Source organism: Leptonychotes weddellii, chromosome 6 (assembly GCF_054177405.1).
Source record: "Leptonychotes weddellii isolate Sample4059 chromosome 6, ASM5417740v2, whole genome shotgun sequence".
In the NCBI taxonomy this organism is placed as follows: domain Eukaryota; kingdom Metazoa; phylum Chordata; class Mammalia; order Carnivora; family Phocidae; genus Leptonychotes; species Leptonychotes weddellii.
The window spans coordinates 85,536,026-85,555,611 of record NC_138374.1 but is presented as its reverse complement, the minus strand read 5'-3'; the positions used below and the strand labels follow the sequence as shown (position 1 = coordinate 85,555,611).

At 40.5% G+C, this 19,586-nt stretch overlaps 1 protein-coding gene across 1 annotated transcript; it reads left to right on the top strand.

Moving 5' to 3' along the window:
• Positions 1–1,738: 1,738 nt before the first annotated feature.
• Positions 1,739–18,486, top strand: TADA1 (transcriptional adaptor 1). Its single transcript, XM_006741115.3, has 8 exons — positions 1,739–1,970; positions 6,706–6,797; positions 7,065–7,130; positions 11,275–11,372; positions 13,040–13,249; positions 14,514–14,665; positions 16,646–16,808; positions 17,258–18,486. The coding sequence occupies exons 1-8, from the start codon at positions 1,897–1,899 to the stop codon at positions 17,408–17,410; spliced, it is 1,008 nt and encodes a 335-aa protein (XP_006741178.1). The 5' UTR covers positions 1,739–1,896; the 3' UTR covers positions 17,411–18,486.
• Positions 18,487–19,586: the final 1,100 nt, after the last annotated feature.

Sequence of the window (19,586 nt, the reverse complement as noted above, 5' to 3'; positions counted from 1 at the left end):
CAGGTCATAAGAAAATTTGAAGGCCAGATTGAGGAGTCTAAAATTTGTTCAATACTCAATGGCATTTACTAAAACTGCAGTAGGTGACTGGTGTCAACCTTCTGTGACCATCTCAAGTGACCTCAAGGAGAAATCAAGAACAAGAAGAACTGGAAAACCAGTTAAATAGAGGCATTCAAACAATATTTTTGAACAATCAGACATGATAGAAACATAATGTATTAAGATGACTTAAGGGTCTTTCTCACATCTGTGTGGAAATCAGTAAACCTTCATTTTTAGAACTCTAAAAAATCATACCTTGTGACGCACAAGTATTTGGAGATCTGCTTGCAAGCACATGTACCCCTTTCCCCTTATGTACATATAATAATTTTATATACATAATTTGTATACATAATATATAACAAGCTTCAGAGCAGTTCTTTAGAGCAATTTGAAAGACTGTTGCTGGGCTATAGTCCTCAGTAAGACAATGAATAAAGCATTTACTAGCCTACTTGGTGGTTGACTTTCTTTCTTTCTTTCTTTCTGTCTACAGTGGGGAGCCATGAAAAAGCAGAAGTGGAAAACTACTTTTTAAAAAGTCAAGATTTCTCTGGAGTTTTATGACACAGATAGGAAGACTTTACCTGCCTTGTTCATCTTTGTAAATCCAGCACACAAGAGTTCCCTGCACATAATAGTAGCTGTCTATTCGCTGAACAAAGGAAGCAGCTTGAAGAGGCCTCTGTAGAGAAATTACACAAGATTTCAGAGCAACTAGGATTATTTTCAACCTTTGGGAAACAATTTGACAATATACACCAAGATTCTTATAAATATTCTTATAATTTAAACCAATAATTCTATTTGTGGGACTCCATCCTAAAGTAATAATCCAAAATGAAGAAAAGCTTTATGCATAAAGTTTATTACAGTATTGCTTTTAATAGAGAAAAAAAAATGGAACCAATCAGGCTAACAGTTAGGAAACAAGTTATTGTGTACATTTTATCTGTGGGGTATTTAAAAAGCTGTCATTAAAATGACTATAAAGACACTATAATACCAGAGGAAAATATTTATATTATCATATCAAGCTTTAAAAAACCCACCAAGATGCACAACTGAAGATAGAGCATGATTACAAATTATGGGGAGTGTGGCAGGCGGGGGAGAAATCTCAGTTAAAAATTTGTCCGGAGGTGGTGGTAAAACACTTTTTCTTTCTTTCTTTCTTTTTTTAATCCTTCTGTGTATTTTCCTTATTTTTCACAATTACTTCATTCACTCAGCAAATATTTACTGAGAGCCCAGTATGGGCCAAGCATTGCTCTAGGAACTGGGGGGGAAACAGTGACTAAAACACACAACCCGTTTCCATAGAACTTACATTTTAGCTGGAGGAGGCAGAAAATTAACGAGACGAATCTATTAAGTGGCATAGTACATGATTAGTGCTTGGCGAAAATTAAGGCAAGGAAAGAGAACCAAACTGATACAGTATTTACTTCTTGGTCTGCGGGGGAAGATACTCATCTAAGTGAAAGGCCGGATTTGGAATTTGCCCAGCAGGTAACAGACTGAAAGAGCTGGGAAGCACCCGCCCTGCAGGCGTCGCTGCAGGCCAGTTTGGCCTCGGGTTTAAGTTGGGCGCGGGAGGGCCCTACGAACCGAATCACGTGACTCGAAGGGGCGGGAGGAGGACGACTGAGAAAACAGCGAATTTGCCTCCCCACTTTCTCTTCAGGAAGGCGGGCGGAGCCGAAAACCAAATAAACGTCTTCTGAGCGACTGGGGGCGGGACAGACCAGAGCCGACCGAGCCTCCAGCGCCGACTCTCGCCGAATTGGTTTTTCGGTTGTTGGTCACTGTGGCAGAGCCGTCTGCGGTCGGGCTGAGACGTGGGGAGCAATGGCGACCTTTGTGAGCGAGCTGGAGGCGGCCAAGAAGAACCTGAGCGAGGCCCTGGGGGACAACGTGAAACAGTAAGAGCTGTTCTGGCGCAGCCTCCAGGTCTCCGCGCCGGTGCTCCCCTGGCTTCGGGCTGCCGACCCGCCCTGGAGACACCCCTCGCCGCCCCGAGGCCTGTGGTGCCTCGCGTCGCGGGCGGCGGGGCCTCCGGGTTTCTCGGGCCAGAGCCGGGCGTGCAACCCGTATTCGCCCAGCTGGAGGGGCCGGGCCTCCCTGGCTCCCTCGGGGCTCGGGCGGGCGCCTTCGCCCGGGACTCTCTGCCCGGGGTGGGGCGGGAGAGGCGCATTCCACGCCCAAGGGCCTACTGAACGGTTGCGGGCCCCTGCGCTGAGTTCGGGACGCGTGAGGCCTGCCCCGGGCCGAGTGACCGGGAGCCCGACGCGCCCCGGCTGGAGCGGGCACCCTGCGGGGCGGCCCGCCCCTGGAGGGCTTCTTGGAGGCGGAAGCTTATTGAGGTCGGGGGATGTGTAGACCCTGCGTTGTAGAGCACTGACAGCAATTTCGGAAGGCGGACAGACCCTCCGGTAACATGCCGAGCACCACTGCGGTTACAGTGATGATCTCAGTAGCGGACGTTATTTGAACACCTTTTAAGCGCTCTAAATGTACTGTCTCATCTAAGCCTCACAACAGAGATGTGAGGTAGGTACAGTCGTTGCTCCCGTTTGATGGATGTGAAGACTGAGATCCAGAGAGGTTATGGAACTCTTCCAAGAGTCGCTAGGCCTCTCGTGCCTGATTCCTGGCACTGAAACCTTACAAGGGGTTCCAAAGGAACCTGCACCCAGCCAGACCTGGGCTAGAGCGGGGGACCGAGTACGCAGGCAGGGCACACGCTGAATGGCGGGATGTACGAACAATATTCAGCCAAGGCCGAAGCCAAATAATGTATTTCTGAAGTACAAGGACGAGTTTGGAAGTTTTCAGAACATGAATCGTTATTACAATTTTATTTTTTAAAAATATAGGAAGCAGATTTTAAATGTTTAAAATTGTAATGCCTGCGTTGTTGCTGCTAGGTGGCTTCTGTGATATTCCTTCCATACATTTGCATTACACAGTAGATGGTCACTCAGAAATGTTGCTGAAGGAGCAAGGCATTTGGGGGACACTTTCTTCTCTTTTTTCTTTATATTCTTTGTTATAACTAGATTGAAGTTACTTGGATGTCATACATCATTTTGGAATTTTTCCTTTCTGTGAAGTTTTGAGGTGGTGGAGTTGACATTCTGCTTTTTATCCTGGCAAGATATGCAGAATTCCCATGTAAGACTTTTTGAAACACTCATGGCCTAAACAGAATAACTAGAAACAAAATATAATTTTTTTAAAGATTTATTTGTTTATTGGAGAGAGAGAGAGAGAGAGAGCACGAGCTGGAGGGGGAGAGAGAATGCTAAGCGGACTCCGTGCCTGAACGCTGATCCCGATCCTGTCCTGGGGCTCAGTGTCACCCTGAGATCATGACCTGAGCCGAAATCAAGAGTCTAACACTTAACCAACTATGCCACCCAGGCGCCCCAAACAAAATATAATTCTTAAAGATTATTTTAATATTATGAACGTTAAACTTCTACAGACACTAGCATTAAAATCCTAATCTATTATTTGGGCATCATTATTTAATTTTTCTGAACATTTATTGACTCCCAGAGATAAAGTATTCTACCTAAAATTACATTTTAATATTCATGTTTACTGTCAATTTCTTTGCTTAATTAATTGAAAATTAATTATTTTAATAGGTAAAATTAACAGTTTTCACAATTCATTAAATACTATACTTTGTTACTTTTGTAATACTGCTAAAATTTACATTTTTAAGCACAGTTGACTTTTTACTGTTATGTCTAGGATGCTTAAAGTATTTGAAAGTATTTCCATACTCTAATAAATTTGCAAGACCTGGCTGTTTGTGATTTACTGATTAGATGTGATGGTGACTTCTGTGATCCCACACATATCACACAGGGTTGCCAGAAATTTGAAGTTAGTATTTCCTATTTGGTCTTTAAAGGCCAATGCTGGTTATCAGATGTTGGTCAAATATAGGTGCTAAGGCTGAATTTGGTGCATCTGTAGCGTGAATCTCCACTAACAATGCAATCAAAATATGCTTCGGTGCCAGGAATAGTTAATGGCACAGTGTTGTTCTGTATTTTTCCATTCTCTCACTGTCTTTTCCCCCTGCTCCTTAAAAAGTGTCTCTTGGTTGAACACTCTATAATATTGCTATACAGTATTTTCTCATATTTCTTCCATGAGTAGTTTGCTTTGGTTTATATAACTTGGCTATTCAAACATGGTCCTTGGTGGTAGGTAGAACAGAGTGAGTGTATAAGGAATCCAGAGAAGAGTTGTTTTCTATTTATCTAGTGGTCCAAGTGCCTTTACGTCAGGTTGCATGCCCACATCAGCTTCTAGAAGGACATGGCCTTTGCCAATTTACTCACTTTGTGTGGTACCCAGGAGAGTGTCCTGTTTAGAGAGGTGTTGGATTTTTTGGTGACTTGATCACGTTATTTAGTTTTCTCTACGTATCTTCAGTGCTTCCTAGTCTGACCCACTTACATTTCTCTTCCATCATCCTCACCTTCATAGAGGTTGACTAATTTTTTCCCCAACTGTTGAGGAAAACAGTTATTTGTTCATAGCTATACAGCAAGGTAACACAGAGACCGGGATTGGGGAGCAGGTCTTCCAAATCTTGGAAGGGATGCTCGCTATTTGGGCTAGAAAGTTTGCCATTGGAGAAGATACGTAGTATCATGTTGGTAGAGCTTCCTGATAGAGCCTTGTTTTACTTACAAGTTCACACTCAAAATACAAATACATTTGCATCTTTCTTGTAAAATAGTGACACGGGGCTTTTAAGTAACGAAATTTGTCTCCTGTTACTATCTTTTGTTGGATAGAATGGGCTTGGAAAAGACTTGTTTTTTCTGTGGAGCTTTATTTCATTTCATAATTGTTCCTGTCTTTAAAAAAAAAAGCATTTAAGTGTCCATTGTTGGGAAGTTATTGACTAACGAGTGTAGGAGTATCAGGTGAAAAGTCGTGCCAAACTCTAAAACTAAACATATTTTGCTGTTGAGTGAAATGGGTCTTGGGCAACTTTGACTCCCTTAAAGCTTACGGTTTTCTCCTGGAAAAAAAGAATGCATGTGAACCCAAAGCTTTGCATGAGGTTACATGCATACATGGCCGGTTAGATACAGAGACACATACTAAGATGACTTGAAGCTAATCTGTGTTCAGGAGAAGCCCGGCCATGGGTGTAATAAGGCAGTGAGGGCATTAAACCATCTTTTTTTTTTCTTTTCTGTCAGGAACTCGAGCATCAGAAAGTAGCTAAGTGTGAATTGAAAGTGATTGTAAGACATGGACTGAGTAATTTTTAATTCTGTTTCATGAGCAGGGAGCAGCTTCCTTAAACACAGAATCAAAGGCTGTGGATGTGAAAAGTCGTATTTTACTCCTATTTCTAATATTAAGGTATAAAGGGTCAAATCTTTTTTTTTTTTTCCTGCTAGTTACCTGGTACCTTTTATGATTAGTGGTTGGTTTTCACTTTAAAAACCACTAAGTTTCTCATATCCACAGGTATTTTCTTTGTGGTGAGGTGTTTTAGGTACTCAATACTTCAGCCAGTTAGATTAAAACTTGAGTTCATTTGAAAGGAAGGAGGTTACCAGGATCAGTATTAATGACCACTTCCAAACCCATAAAACACATACACCTTTTAAAATATAATTTTTTCTTATTGGGGGATGATTGACATATAACATTATATTAGTTTCAGGTGTATAACAAATATTCTAAATATATTGCAAAATGATCATCACAGTAAGGAGTTAAAACCGTCATGATACATACTATGAAGTTTTTTTCTTATGAACTTTTAAGATCTCTCAGCAACTTCCAAATATACAATAGAGTATTATTAACTATAGTTAATAATTAGAAAATTAGTGTATTTGAAATTAATATTTAAAAGTTAATACTTTTAATAATAATACTTTTAAAATATAAATCTTAAATGTAGGGTTCTGGAGGGTAGGTCTTTTAGAAAGTTAACAGAGAGGAAGGAAAGGTACAGCTGTGGCTTTTGACTGATTGATTCATGAGCCCAATTATGGGCCTACCTGTCAGTCCCTTTTGGGAAAAACTTTTCTTCCTTCTCCTTCTGTTGGTATTCTGATTCCTAGGCGTATTGGTTTTCAAGGCTGCCATAACAAAATACCACAGATGGGGTGGCTTAAACAACAGAAATTTGTTTTCTCATCGTTCTGGAGGCTGAAGTCTGACATCAAGGTGTCATCAGGGTTGTTTTTTTCTGAGACCTCTCCCTTTAGCAGGTAGATGGCCACTGTCGTGTGTGTGTGTGTGTGTGTGTGTGTGTGTGTCCTAATCTCTGGCCACTGTCTGGTGTGTGTGTGTGTGTGTGTATGTGTGTGTGTCCATCCTAATCTCTTCTTACAAGGATACCCATCACATGGGCCTAGGGCCCATCCTGAAGACGCCATTTTAATTTAATTACCTCTTTAAAGGCTTTGTCTCCAAATACAGTCACTTCCTGGGTGCTGGGGGGACTAGGGCTTCAACATATGAATTTGGGGGGAGGAGCACAACTCAGCTCATTATTCAGTAGGGAATGCAAAATTTCCTTCCCTGGGTTTCGGAGCAGGTATGGTGAATTTGGGAAAGAAGCAGACCCCTTGGTTCTTAATACTGCCTCTGCCTTTGCAGATACTGGGCTAACTTAAAGTTGTGGTTCAAGCAGAAGATCAGCAAAGAAGAGTTTGACCTTGAAGCTCATAGACTTCTCACACAGGATAATGGTAAAATAATTATCTGGGGAGTTATTTTACTGTTCTGAAGTTTTCCCAGATTTGAATAAATGGCAAATAAGTAATTGCAATACATTTTGTAGTCTTCTCACTTAAAAAAATAAAATTGGGTATTTAGTGGTGTGTAAGATTATTTTAATAATATGGATATTTAAAGTGTAAAGAATGGCAGGATAGGGGATAATCCAAAGTTAAATAATGGTTTCCTTATGTTTTAAATATTTTGTATTTGATTTGTGACAATCTTCCCTTTTTCAGTCCATTCTCACAACGATTTCCTCCTGGCTATTCTTACGCGTTGTCAGATTTTGGTGTCTACACCAGGTAAGGGAGTGGAAATATTTCCAGGGATGTCAGTTAGCAAAGCCATGGAGCACTGGGCTTTAGCTTCCTTTAACAGACACATCTGTTGTTTGCAAATGAAATGGTCTTTGAACTGCTCAGAAGAAAACATTTATTATGTAGGTACAGATTGTTTTATAGAACCTTTGTGCAGGTGATTTCCCTGCGCTTATATTGACTTTTGGTCTTTACTGTCCACTCAGCTTGATTTTCAGTTACTTAAATGAAAGACGAGTGAGGAAGAGGGTGGGCGGTCAGGATGGAGAAGCTGAGGGCAGCCAGCGTTAGGAGAGAGTTTCCTCAATAGAGGGAAGGTGACGTAGGATTCGGTGGAGGGGCAACCACATGGTGAAAACCTGGACTTTCACTTGTATTCTCAAGTAAGGTAGTAGCACCTGGAAGGTTAGAGCTGCAGCTTGTGGGGGAGGTAGGTAGAAGCTAATTCTGCCACTTCACCCTGGATAGGTATAGAGAGAAACAGTGACTGCTTTGCCCCTAATTTTTTGGAGCTTAAGTGGTGCAAGTCACTTCTTTCAACCATCTTATTTTAATCAAGTAGTCAAAAATAATTAAATACATTAAAAATTTGCCTTACAATTAAACTTGTCCTGAGCTCTTGTTAAAAACTTGGATTTATAGGTACCTCCTGCTGTAGATTAAGTTGAATATTTTTGTTTTTAAAGGACCCATGGTGATTGTGACGGTCATCTTTATGTAGAAGTGACTACTAGTACTTTCTGTTGTTTCTCTCTGCTAAGCTCTACTGTGTGATAAAGAATTCAGACACAATCTCCTCAAGTCCAAGTCCTGCACACTCCAAGAAGTTGTCGTTGGTGTAGAGTGGTAAACAGTGAGCATTTGTTTATGGAGAGTGGGGTTAGTAGGGGCTGCTTCCCTTACCCCACACTGCCCCTTGCTGGACATTGTTACATGTGTCAGATTTCTGATGTGTTTTCTTTAGATAGAGGTGGACTTCAGCTAGTGAGATCAGAAAGATGGTCCACTCCTTTGTGTAAAATGTAATTTGATCAGGAAAGCCAACATTGTGAGAACTAGACCTTGCTTTTTACGTAGGTATATTCTAAAGGGGCATATGTGCAAAAGGTGAGTGGTATGATTGGGAGTAAAAACCCTGGTTGATAGGAGTCAAGAGATTTAGGTTCAAGTTTAGGTTTTACCGCTAGCTTAGGTGGTATAGTTAATTATTGGGTGTTCTTAGCTTTCACATTTATAAAATACAGTAACATTTGCCCTATAGATAGATATAAAAAAGCGGACGAAAGAACATGTGAAAAAGTGCCCTTGAAATTAAAAAGTGCCGAACAAATACGAAGTGGTGTTAGTAAATGTTAAGTGGCTGATTCTAACTAAATAAAGCCTTTGATATTCAGGAATGTTTGTTAGTGGTGATTTTAAAATAAATGATGAAACATTTGGAATTTGAGAGGTTATTTCTCTGTCCGACACCCAGAATATATTTCCTCAAAATGAAATTAATAGTTGCTGGCGACAAAGAGATGATTTCTATTAAAAGTGAAATAGAGAAATAGTTCTTTGTATGTATAATACTTAGGGATGGGTTTTCTGTTGTTCTAAGCTAGGCAGGAAGGATGATTTTAATAATATTGATTGAGTGACCGCAGTGCAACAGACACTGTGCGCTCTTTTTAAACTTTGCAACAACTCTTTAGGGTAAGGGTTAGCCTCTTTTTTTATGGACTAGGAAACAAACTTCAGAGAAGACAAAAAGAAATGAAAGCAAAACTTAACTGACACCTTATCCAGCCAGTAAGTGGAAGTGTTGGATTCCCACTGAAATCTGCCTGCCGCTGGAAAACTGTCCTTGTTGTCAGTCAGTCCTTCCTCACTGTGCTCTGCCTCCTCGCTTGGAATGTGAACACCTAACAGCCAGGCCATCCAGCACAAGTCGGTTTCTCTGGGAACCTTCTGTGATTGGCTGTCCTCATCAGTGAGACATTTGACGAGGTGGGGAGGAGGAACTTGACTTCCCAAGCACTTCTCCCCCCGCCCCTTCTAATTCCTGTCTAGTTTACATGCAGTGTTACATTAGTGTCCGGTGTACAATATAGTGATTCAACACTTCTGTACAGTACTCAAGTGCTCATCATGATAAGTGTCCAAACAGCCCTTTTTTTTAACTGACAAACTTGGAGTATTTTTTTTAAAGCTTTAAAGACTCATTCTTCAAAAAACATCAAGATGGAAATAATGTCATTGCTTAGATGATGAGTGGTTTTTTTTTTTTTTCTGTCTTATAAAAGTTTTGGGGGTAATTTTTTCAAGTGTCCTGTAATGAGCTTGGATTACTTTGATTTTTTTTTTTTTCTTTAAACTATATATACATACACTTAGGGTTAGAAAGAAATGATACAGAAGGTCTGATAATGAAAAGTTTCTTCCCACTCCTAGACTTGTTCTCAAAGACAACTACTTTGTTTCTTGTTCTTCTGGTAGGACTTTGATAGCTCCTCACTGGAGCTTAAATCTCTTTCTGGATTTACTGATTTTAGACATCTGTCTTAATGCTTTGTGTTTGTGAGATTTCCTCAACTCTTTCAATCTTTCTGTCCAATGCATTCTTTTTTAATTAATATTTTATTTATTTATTTGAAGGAGAGAGAGAGTACAAGCAGGGGGAGCAGCAGAAGGAGAGGGAAAGGGAGAAGCAGACTCCCTGATGAGCAGGGAGCCTGATGTGGGACTCAGTCCCAGGACTCTGGGATCATGACCTGAGCTGAAGGCAGACGCTTAACCGACTGAGCCACCGAGCCCACCCCCCCCCACTCCCTGCCAATGCATTCTTTAATTTGACAATTTTTATAATATCTTCTTTTTGTTTTATGGATATACATCTTTTCAAACTTCTCTGAAGATACCAGTTAGAAATTATTTGAGGTCCTTTTTGTTGCCTGAATTCTTTAATCTGGGACCTCTATTTTCTGTTTGTTTAGCTTGGTCTTTCTGATCATGTTACAGATTATCGTCAAATGTCTGCTGATCATGTTTAAGAATGAAGCATACAATGCCTGGGGATTTTGTTTTAGAGTGAGCTGATGGGAGGCCAGCTAAACTGGTGTCTCTCAAATGCCAGCACGCAGAGAGTTGTGCTCTAGGGTGCCAACATCCCTACCAACTACCTTAGTAAATCCCAGAAATTTTGTTCAGTTTAACTAGAGGAGAGTCTTCATTCTCTTGCCCCCTCTCCCCCTCCCCCCTGCTGTTATAAATACTGCACTATGTATGGACATGAGCAGGGCTAGCTTCGGGGCCTATGAACTGCCCATGAACTCAGAAGGACCCCATACTTGGCTTAGTGCTCTACTGTGGTTGTTTTAAAATTGTAAATATTTGAACAAAGGACCCTGCATTTTTATTTTGTACTGAGCCTACTGCTAGTGGTGAGGGAAGGGGTTTGTGTAGATGATTTTTAGTATAGCCCTTCCATTAATCTGTTTTTAGCTTTACTGATCCCTCCCTGGTTTCCACTGTACTTACCTTCTCCAAATCCAGATTTTTTGTGGGTTTCTGCTACACAGGTTGACTGGTTTCTGCATTTCCCAACCTTACCTAGCCTAGGTTCTGCTGGGTTACGGCTTCCATGTGTCTGCTTGTAATTCAGCACCTTTTTAGCTCATTGTTGAAATTTGTTGAGATCTCATCTTGTTTCACTCATCTTTCTTTTTGTCACCATTGTGGATATGTGCTGTTTACTTTCCACTATTATCATTTTTAGTGGGGTCTTGGAAGAGAGAGGAGATAAATTCATGTGCTCTGTTTGCCATTTTGAACTAGAAAATTCTGTCCTACTTTTTTGATACTACTGCTACTCATAAGCAAACAAAGCACCCAATAAACATTAATTAAAATATGGAAAACAAATTTGTCTTTATAAAGGAATAATTTTGGTAACAGCTGAAAAAGATGTGATTTGAGAGGATTCATACTTTTGTTTAGAAAGTAGAAAGAGAAGATCTGAATTTAAGCATTTATTATTTATTTTCATTACTTGAGCATTCCATACTTTTTTAGCCCAAAATGAAAACAAACTTGGCAGTTGACAACTGTCATTATTTTCTCTTATGGTTATGATTTTTCTCTCTCACAGAGGGTGCTGGATCTTTGCCCTGGACGGGGGGTTCTGCAGCTAAACCTGGAAAACCAAAGGGGAAGAAAAAGCTTTCTTCTGTTCGTCAGAAATTTGATGTAGGTTGTTACTCAATAGATCTTGATAACAACTGATTTAAATGCTGGTGTGATGAAACTGGCTTTAGTTTTTAAATAAATCGTAAAATACTGGTAGTAGAGTTGAAAAAAAGGGCATGATTCAAGGAGGAAAAATGTTACTGTATTTGAAGTTGATGAGAGTTTCAAAGACTGTGAGTCCCAAGTGTCTGAATTTTTATAATTCTAGTTTGTTATTACATAAATATTAATATGTTTTCATTAGTACCTAATGATTTTTTAGTGATTCAAAAAGTATGCCTGTATTCTTTCTCCTCTTAAATATTTTTCTGGAATGAATAATGTTTCTTACATTGAAGACTTCTGTTCCGTGGCTCCGGCATGCCTGGAGGCCTCCAGTAGGATCCTGGTGATGCCCAGCTAGGCCCTGAGCCTTTGGGGATCAGCAGAGAAGTCATGAAGGCGTTTGGCTATAAAATTTGTAAACATTTTAGAATAACTTGCTTTTTTGTTTGTATTTGGGGAAGGAAGTTTCTCAAAAGTATTCCTTTTATAGATTTGACTGGGTGTTGATAGGTTTATTGATTAACATCAACAAACATTTGTTTCTACCTTTGCTCTGTGCTTTCTATCAATCATATTCAATCTGGAGGGCATCAGTATCTCCAGAGAGGCATACCTTGGTTTAAAAAGGGATGTTTGCTATAAAATACAGTTTTATACTTGGAAAATGGAAAAACAGCCAGTGTTTCTTTTGTAATACAAACTTCAAACAGGGACAGGTCATGTTCGCTACCAACAGCACATCTCCCACTGATGAAGGAGAATACAGATGGGCTATCTGAGTCTACCCGAGGAAGGCAGAAGCTTTATGGGTGGGAAAAGATTGAGAAACACTGGTTTATTTTATTTTTTTTAAGATTGATTTATTTATTTTAGAGAGAGAGTGTGCACACATGCGCTCCTGCAAGCAGGGGGAGGGGCAGAGGGAGAGAGAATCTCAAGCGAATTCCCTGCTGAGCGCAGAGCCCTACTTGGGGCTCAATCTCATGACTCTGAGATCACGACCTGAACCGAAATCAGGAGTCAGACAGGCACTTAACCAACTGAGCCACCCGGGCGCCCTGAGAAAAACTATTTTAAATAATGAGAATGACTGTGTCTTAATGAGATTGTGTGTTGAGGATTTTAAGTAGAAGATGATATAAAGTAGTTACAGAGTCTGGTGTTCTCTTGGAATACCTGTTATTAGATTTGTCATGTTGGTTGGCTAGGCTTTTTAGAGCATAATTGGAGTATTACTATATATTTCTACTTTCAGAACTTGCTTACTTACGAGTATACTTAAAATGCTCTGACTTGTTTGAAAATAGTTTTATATCTTCTCCTTTCCCCTAATTGTAATTTTTAGCACAGAACCATATATTCTGTGATTACCAAGGTATTAATTGAATAGAATAAACTGTGCATACTACCATTATTCCCCTTAATTCATGTCTTCATTATTACTATGTAATGGGTGTGAATCTGTGATTATTTGTGCATGAGTTACTTTTTTTTTTAACCCCTGTGGTATGGCTTTGGTGGCATTAATTTGTGGGATCTCAAGTCCAATAAATTGGTTACTTTTGTTTGTCTTACTACTTGCCACTGTGATGAATAATTTTGAAAAGTTTTCTTACCCATAGCATAGATTCCAGCCTCAAAATCCCCTCTCGGGAGCCCAGCAGTTTGTGGCAAAGGATCCCCAAGATGATGATGACTTGAAACTTTGTTCCCACACAATGATGCTTCCCACTCGGGGTCAGCTTGAAGGGAGGATGATAGTGACTGCTTACGAGCACGGGTTGGACAACGTCACCGAGGAGGCGGTCTCAGCGGTTGTCTATGCGGTGGAGGTTGGTTTGCTGGTGGCGGAAACAATCTTACAGGTTGGATGTAACGAGCTTGTGTGTGTTGTTGAAAGTTGGGACTGCAAGAAAAGAACCAAAATGTCGCCATCTCAGAATTGTCATCCTGAAATTATTTTCTTTTGGGGAGAGAAACACCTCATGGTCCAGGCGGTTGCCTTCAGTGAACAGACTAAGCTCTTCAGAGAGGTTAATTATGGCATAACACTTCTGCTTAACTTGGTGTTTAATTTAACAGGGGAACAGTTTTTAAGGGGGAAAAAAAAAAGATTGAGAATCCTAAAGATTAAAATCACTGATGTTTGCTGTGGCACGGCATTTAAAGAGCATTAGATTTCGTGCCTAAACAGTGGGATTCTTGCCTCAGCACACTGTTTGATCCATTCACTTTATTCATTTAGTTATTTGACAGAATATATTGGGTTCTATAGTGTACAGGTATGCCAGGTGGTACTGGGTAATTCCCAATACTTGGGGCCTCCAGTTCCTCACATGTACCTCGAAGATCATAATAGCTATAGATCATGAAGTTGTAAACATTGGATGAATTCTGTGTGGAAATGACAGAGTATATCATTAAGTCCTCATCATATGAGATGATCTTACTGGTATAGTTTAAAACTCCCCTGTTACTACTAGTGGACTGGGACCAGCTCTGTCTCTTTATTTTCACAGACATTTTCCATTCCTCTCTTACGTACTTGGCTCTCATAAGAGATATTAAATACCTAATTTTTTGCTTATTTCCTGTATATCTGCTGTATATGTGGCTTTTGAGAGAGCCAACGTTCTTTTCATGCAAGGATTTTAGTAGATTGGGTATTATAACCAATAAATCTTAGATCTTGAAACTTTTTTCCTATTTTAAACCAGATTTCAAGGTAGTTTGCCTCCTTTTAAAAATTTCATGTATTTATTTTTGTACTTCTATTTAAAGCTATCTGAAAATTCTGTTTTGAGAGAGGAGCCAATTTAGAGATATAAATAACTTTTTTAATAAATTTCATGTAGAGCAAGCCCATATTAACTAGAACTAAAGAAAAATAGCACACCTCCCTCTTTCCTATACCCTCCTACTCTGGTGTGGCTCTGTGGCTCTTTGGTAAACCTTCAGTTGGTTCCATCATATGCTAGCCTGTCTCATATCTCCATCCACTAAATGCGAGTAAACATTTTTTGGTCAATGGAAGTTTTATGATTTGCTTTTAAACAGGAGTTCATGCTATTTTTCTTTTCTTTCTTGTTTTTACAGAATCACCTTAAAGATATATTGACATCAGTTGTGTCAAGAAGGAAAGCTTATCGGTTACGTGATGGTCATTTTAAATATGCCTTTGGTAGTAATGTAACCCCACAGCCATACCTGAAGAATAGTGTAGTAGCTTACAACAACTTAATAGAAAGGTATATGAAGTTTCTTGTGATTTCGCAACCATTCTTTCTAGTTGCTACACTATTACGTGTTAGACCCCTGTTAAATAATTGGTTATTATGTTTCTGTAAAGTCTAAAGTACCTTTGAGAGCAGTGCAGTTTTATTTTCTTGAGTTGCATCCTTGCATGATAACTAGTGAATTATTTGGTGCTGTTTATCCGAAGTGACATTGCAGAGGCTGCCACATGTGGTTTAATGTGAGTGCCCCCCATTTTCTGAGGTGGAATGGAATGGTTCTCTGAGGCGGTGCGTTTTGATGGCTCCTAAGGGGCAGCACCTGCCTGGTGGTAGAAGTGGGCCAGCCCTCAGTCAGAAGCATGGCCTGTGATTGTTGGGTCAACGTTGGGTATCTTGATGGCGGGAGGAGGGGTGGGAGGTGTTTCTCTACGTCCTTACGTGGCTTCTGTAGCTGTAGCTCAAGAGAGTGGCCTGTGCTGAGTGTCATCAGATCGCTCTTGGCAGACCCGGTCTCGGCCCCAGGCTCTGGGATTCTTCTGTCCACCTTCCACGGAGGGCTCCCAGGACTTGTAATGTCCTGAGTCATCACTTTATGAGATGACCTGGATTACCTTTCTTCTCATCCATGTGTTGTCTCTTTTCACCCCTCCACCTTCCTTTCTTCCTTCCCTGCAAATAGTTTAGTCCAAATTTTAAGGCTTTGGGAAAGAAAAAGCAATGATGTAATTTTTCTTGTGGTAACTGAAGTGACTGAATTTCTTTGAGTGCCAGTTATCTGGTTGGTTAGGGAGATGACAGGGAGGTACAAGTTCAGAGAGAAAAGTGTAACTGGGAAGGCTGGTGGGAGTGATGAGGGTGCAGAACTAACAGGAAGGGAAGGTAGGAGATGTGGTAGGAAAGCGTGAAGGCTGGGAAAGCCGAGAAGAGATTTGAATATAGCAAAGGTGTTGACGGCACGCGGAGGGGTTGTACCAGGGCCTCCTTCATGGCCAAAGACCTTTCCGTGGCTCACAAGGCCCAGTTGGAAGAGCACCGTCTTAAATTAGGCTCACTACTTATATTTAGGTTGCCAAATATGAAGATTTCCATTCTCAGTCTCATTCGGGCCTATCTGTGTAGGGGTATTTGTTTTCTTTTGTCATTCTTTTTTAGAAAAAATAAAACCAAAAAGAGCACGGAGGGGCGCTCCTTTTAGTGGCTGAATGCTGGGAGCAATGTCTCTGACCCTGCCTGGCCTCTGGAGCTGCCCTCTCTCCCCCACTGGCCAGTCCTGGGAGGGCTTCTGCCTCGCTGGCGGCTGCTTGTTTCCCCAACAGGGCTGCCTTTGTCTGATGCCCATACCCACGCTCATACCCCGCCTGGGCTTTTGTCTGAGGTATCTCCTCACTGTTGTTTTACCTCCTGGAAGTTCTTCAGAATTGTATAGGTCATCTCCTACAGTGTTAGGACTTAAAAATTATGCCTGACTTCCCTGCTGATACTATATCTGGGTCCTGTTTTGGGAAATTGGCAAGATTTGGATTTTCTCCATCCTCCATTTTTGCCTGTTGCTTATTCTGTGCTCTATCTTCTTTCCTTGCATGTTATTTTTCAATCCTGTTGTCTCCAGTTACATTTTATCTTCCTCTCCCAAGTCAGTTTTTCAATTTCGTTTTCCTTTAATTCAGGTCTATTTTTTTTCCCCCCAGACTAGAAGCACTTTAAGGGCAGGAGACCATTTTGGCTCAGTATCCTTAGCTTAGTAAATATTTTTAACATTGTAGAGAGAGGAGTGTAAGTGTAGTTGCTGTACATTTTGTTTCCGGCCTGACAGATGGGCTGCCTTTGAAAATTAAAATTACAGGCTACTCATGTATATACTAGCTAAAAAATAATTGGGTTTGTAGTTGGGTTTCTCTTTCATTTTAAGATATTTTTAATAAGATGTATTAAAGCCCATTTCTATTCTAGTTGCTCAGTTGTCTCCTTCCTAGTTCCTGGCTTTGTTTTCAGTCCTCCAGCCTTCTCTGCTCCGTGTGCTGGTCTGAACCCAGCTTCTTACCCGCCCCCGGACGACGCGGAGCAGCAAGCCGCGCTCCTGCTGGCCTGCTCGGGGGACACTCTCCCCGCATCGGTGCCTCCAGTCAACATGTATGACCTGTTCGAAGCTTTGCAGGTAACTCTTGGCCCCTTAAGGCTGACCTAGATTTATGGGTAGGTGCAGAGTTTCTTCGAGTTTACAAAGATATTCAGTAGCTTTTCCTCTTCCTGGTTTTGGTTTTCAGTTTTTAGTTTGTCATTAAAACGATTAATACTACCCTCATTTTTCAAATCCAGAGCCCAGGCCTCCTTCCTAACTTACCTGTCCCAGCCCCCATGTCCCCCGTGAAAGAAAGAAAAGGAAAAACATCCTTTTGTTCCCTTACTCCTATTTCAGAAGCTTGTTCTTTCTTTGTTTTCTTGTTATCTAGTTGGAGCTTCATTAGGCTCTGGCTCATAGTTGATAGGCTTGTGCATCTTTTGTGTGAGTGTTTTGTTGATATAACCCTTACTTCTTAATTTTGTATGTTGGAAAAATAAATATACTGACATGTAATTGGACACATGCGAATATTCTAATCACAGGTACACAGGGAAGTCATTCCTACACATACTGTATATGCTCTCAACATTGAAAGGATCATCATGAAACTGTGGCATCCCAGTCATGAAGAACTGCAGCAAGACAAAGTCCACCGCCAGCGCCTGGCGGCCAAGGAAGGCCTGTTGCTCTGCTGAATTAGGGTGATTTGAGGGTATGGGACCCTCAGCAAATTCATTGGTTATTGAGAATTGAATGTTTTTTGGGCCTGCATTTCAAGACTGAAGTGTATAGTGTAAATATAAATTTTCCTATGGAAATGTGACACTGAGTACATTTTGTGTTGCTACTGTGAAGCCATTAATAGAAATCTGACTTTGATAATGACCCATATCTCTGTATGTATATATGTGTTCCCAGTTACGGGAGTAAGCACTGATAAAATTCTGTGCCCGGAATGGAGATGTTTTTAGGCATCTGAGGCTTAGTATCCTGTGGTCTGCATGTGAGGTAGATGACCTCCTAGAACAAAGAAGCTGTTATAACTTAGTCTCCATGATCAGCAGGACATCTGTGTGTTCAGTGACAGCATATATTCTGTATCCAGCAAGCCTAAAATTTCTGCCTTTCTTCTAAATAACTGTGCTCTTGCATTTTGGTTAAAATAATCCACACAGTGTTAAAAATCATATACCTCCTTTAGTGACCAGTTTAATTTTTAACAGATAGAGGTATCTCCCCCAAAGTTCATTACAACTCCATAGAAAATAGGACCTAGAAATGCTGTGCTGTTAGACAAAATAAAGTCCTTTCTTTGCATTAAAAACCAAAATAAAAACCCTGGAATGTAATTAATTAACCTTACAAAGTTTTTTTCTCATATCTTAAAGTTTCTTTTATAGTTAATATGCCCAAAGACTTTGATTGGCAAGTTCATCTGTTGATTATTCCTATAGAACATGTTTTAAAAAGCCCATGTAGACATACTGGATTTATACTTAGAAATTCCCCAATTCCTATGCAATATCTGTTTCTCTCCTTTATCAAATGATAAAGTGAAAATAATTTACATTTGGCAGTGTTACTAATAACAAAGTTTTTTTCGAGGTGATGCTTTTTACTCAAAAGATAGTATTGGTGGTTATATTAGAATGTACAGATGGGTTGTGTAGGTCTAAGTGGTTTATGTATATATATGTATACATGGCTCAGTATTTGGGTCTGTATTTGATTTTGTACTTTAAATGTGACAAATAAACCTTTTGGGAGAAAACTTTCCTTTTGTGTATTTATTAAAGTAAACATATAAGGAATACTGCCTCCTACAGAAGTTTGAAAAGCCCTGCTCTATGAGATCTTAGCAGACTTTTCAGAGGAATGTGCTAGATGAGAAACATTAAAGAACGGGTTCCAACTTAGGTATGTCATTTCTTCCTTTTGTGATGTGTAGACTAAAGAGAAAAATTGAACACCTTAGTTTCAGTTCTTGGCACAAGTCTGAAAAGTCCTTCAGAGTTTTAGATCATTTTTCAGATTTAGAAGAATTTGGACTGATACCTAGCTGAATGTAGTGGTTTTGTTTTGGGCTATTTGTACATCCGGGGACTTAATGCTAAGTGTGTGTGTGAGATTTCAGGGGTTCTTCCATGGAGAGCAGCTGGGAGCCTCAGCCATGTCCTGCTGCCTCTTGCAGTGATAGCTTCCGGGGAAGTCCAGACCCTTGCTGCTCTCTAGCACGTGGCCTACATCTGTACAGTCACCTACTCTGGTGGGACCGCAGGATACCAGAGGACTCCCTTTGCCTCATGTTTTGGGCCTTCATGGAAATCTGCTTTCCATGCCGGTTTTCCTCAAGAATCATTTTGTAAAGTGGAAAGATGGGGTTGAAGGTAGAGGGATACTTAGGATTTTTCAAGAGAGCCCCTGAAAGATTTGAACACCTCTGTTCCACCAAAGGTTGGCTCCAACTCTGTTGCCAACTGTGAGATCCTGAGTGAAGTCTTGACTGCTTATTACCAAGCATTTAGAAAAATAACTCTCCTCATGAGGAAAAAGCTGTTAGAAACCAGGTAATTTCAGACTCAGAAGAAAGCGGATTTTTCCTGCAGGAGTGTCAGTAATTGTCTTTTAGCTCCAGGTGTTACCACTATGTAAAACCAGGTTTGATAAGGCCCACCTTACTTTATACCAGGCACCCAGAGTGCTGGCTCAGCACACATCCTCATCGCTTTGACCGCCCCCTGCTGTGATCAACCAAGCAGCCCGTCCTCAGACACCACCACCCCCACCATCACCTGAAGCCATCAGGACTCCACGATTAACTTTTTTTTTTTTTTAAGATTTCATTTATTTATTTGACAGAGAGAGAGAGGG

Excerpts from the sequence above, each read along its gene's own strand:
- TADA1 (XM_006741115.3), top strand. The coding sequence starts at position 1,897 with ATGGCGACCTTTGTGAGCGAGCTGGAGGCGGCCAAGAAGAACCTGAGC. Across the intron at positions 13,250-14,513 it reads CGGTTGTCTATGCGGTGGAG|AATCACCTTAAAGATATATT; the intron begins GTTGGTTTGCTG and ends TTGTTTTTACAG. Across the intron at positions 14,666-16,645 it reads TACAACAACTTAATAGAAAG|TCCTCCAGCCTTCTCTGCTC; the intron begins GTATATGAAGTT and ends CTTTGTTTTCAG.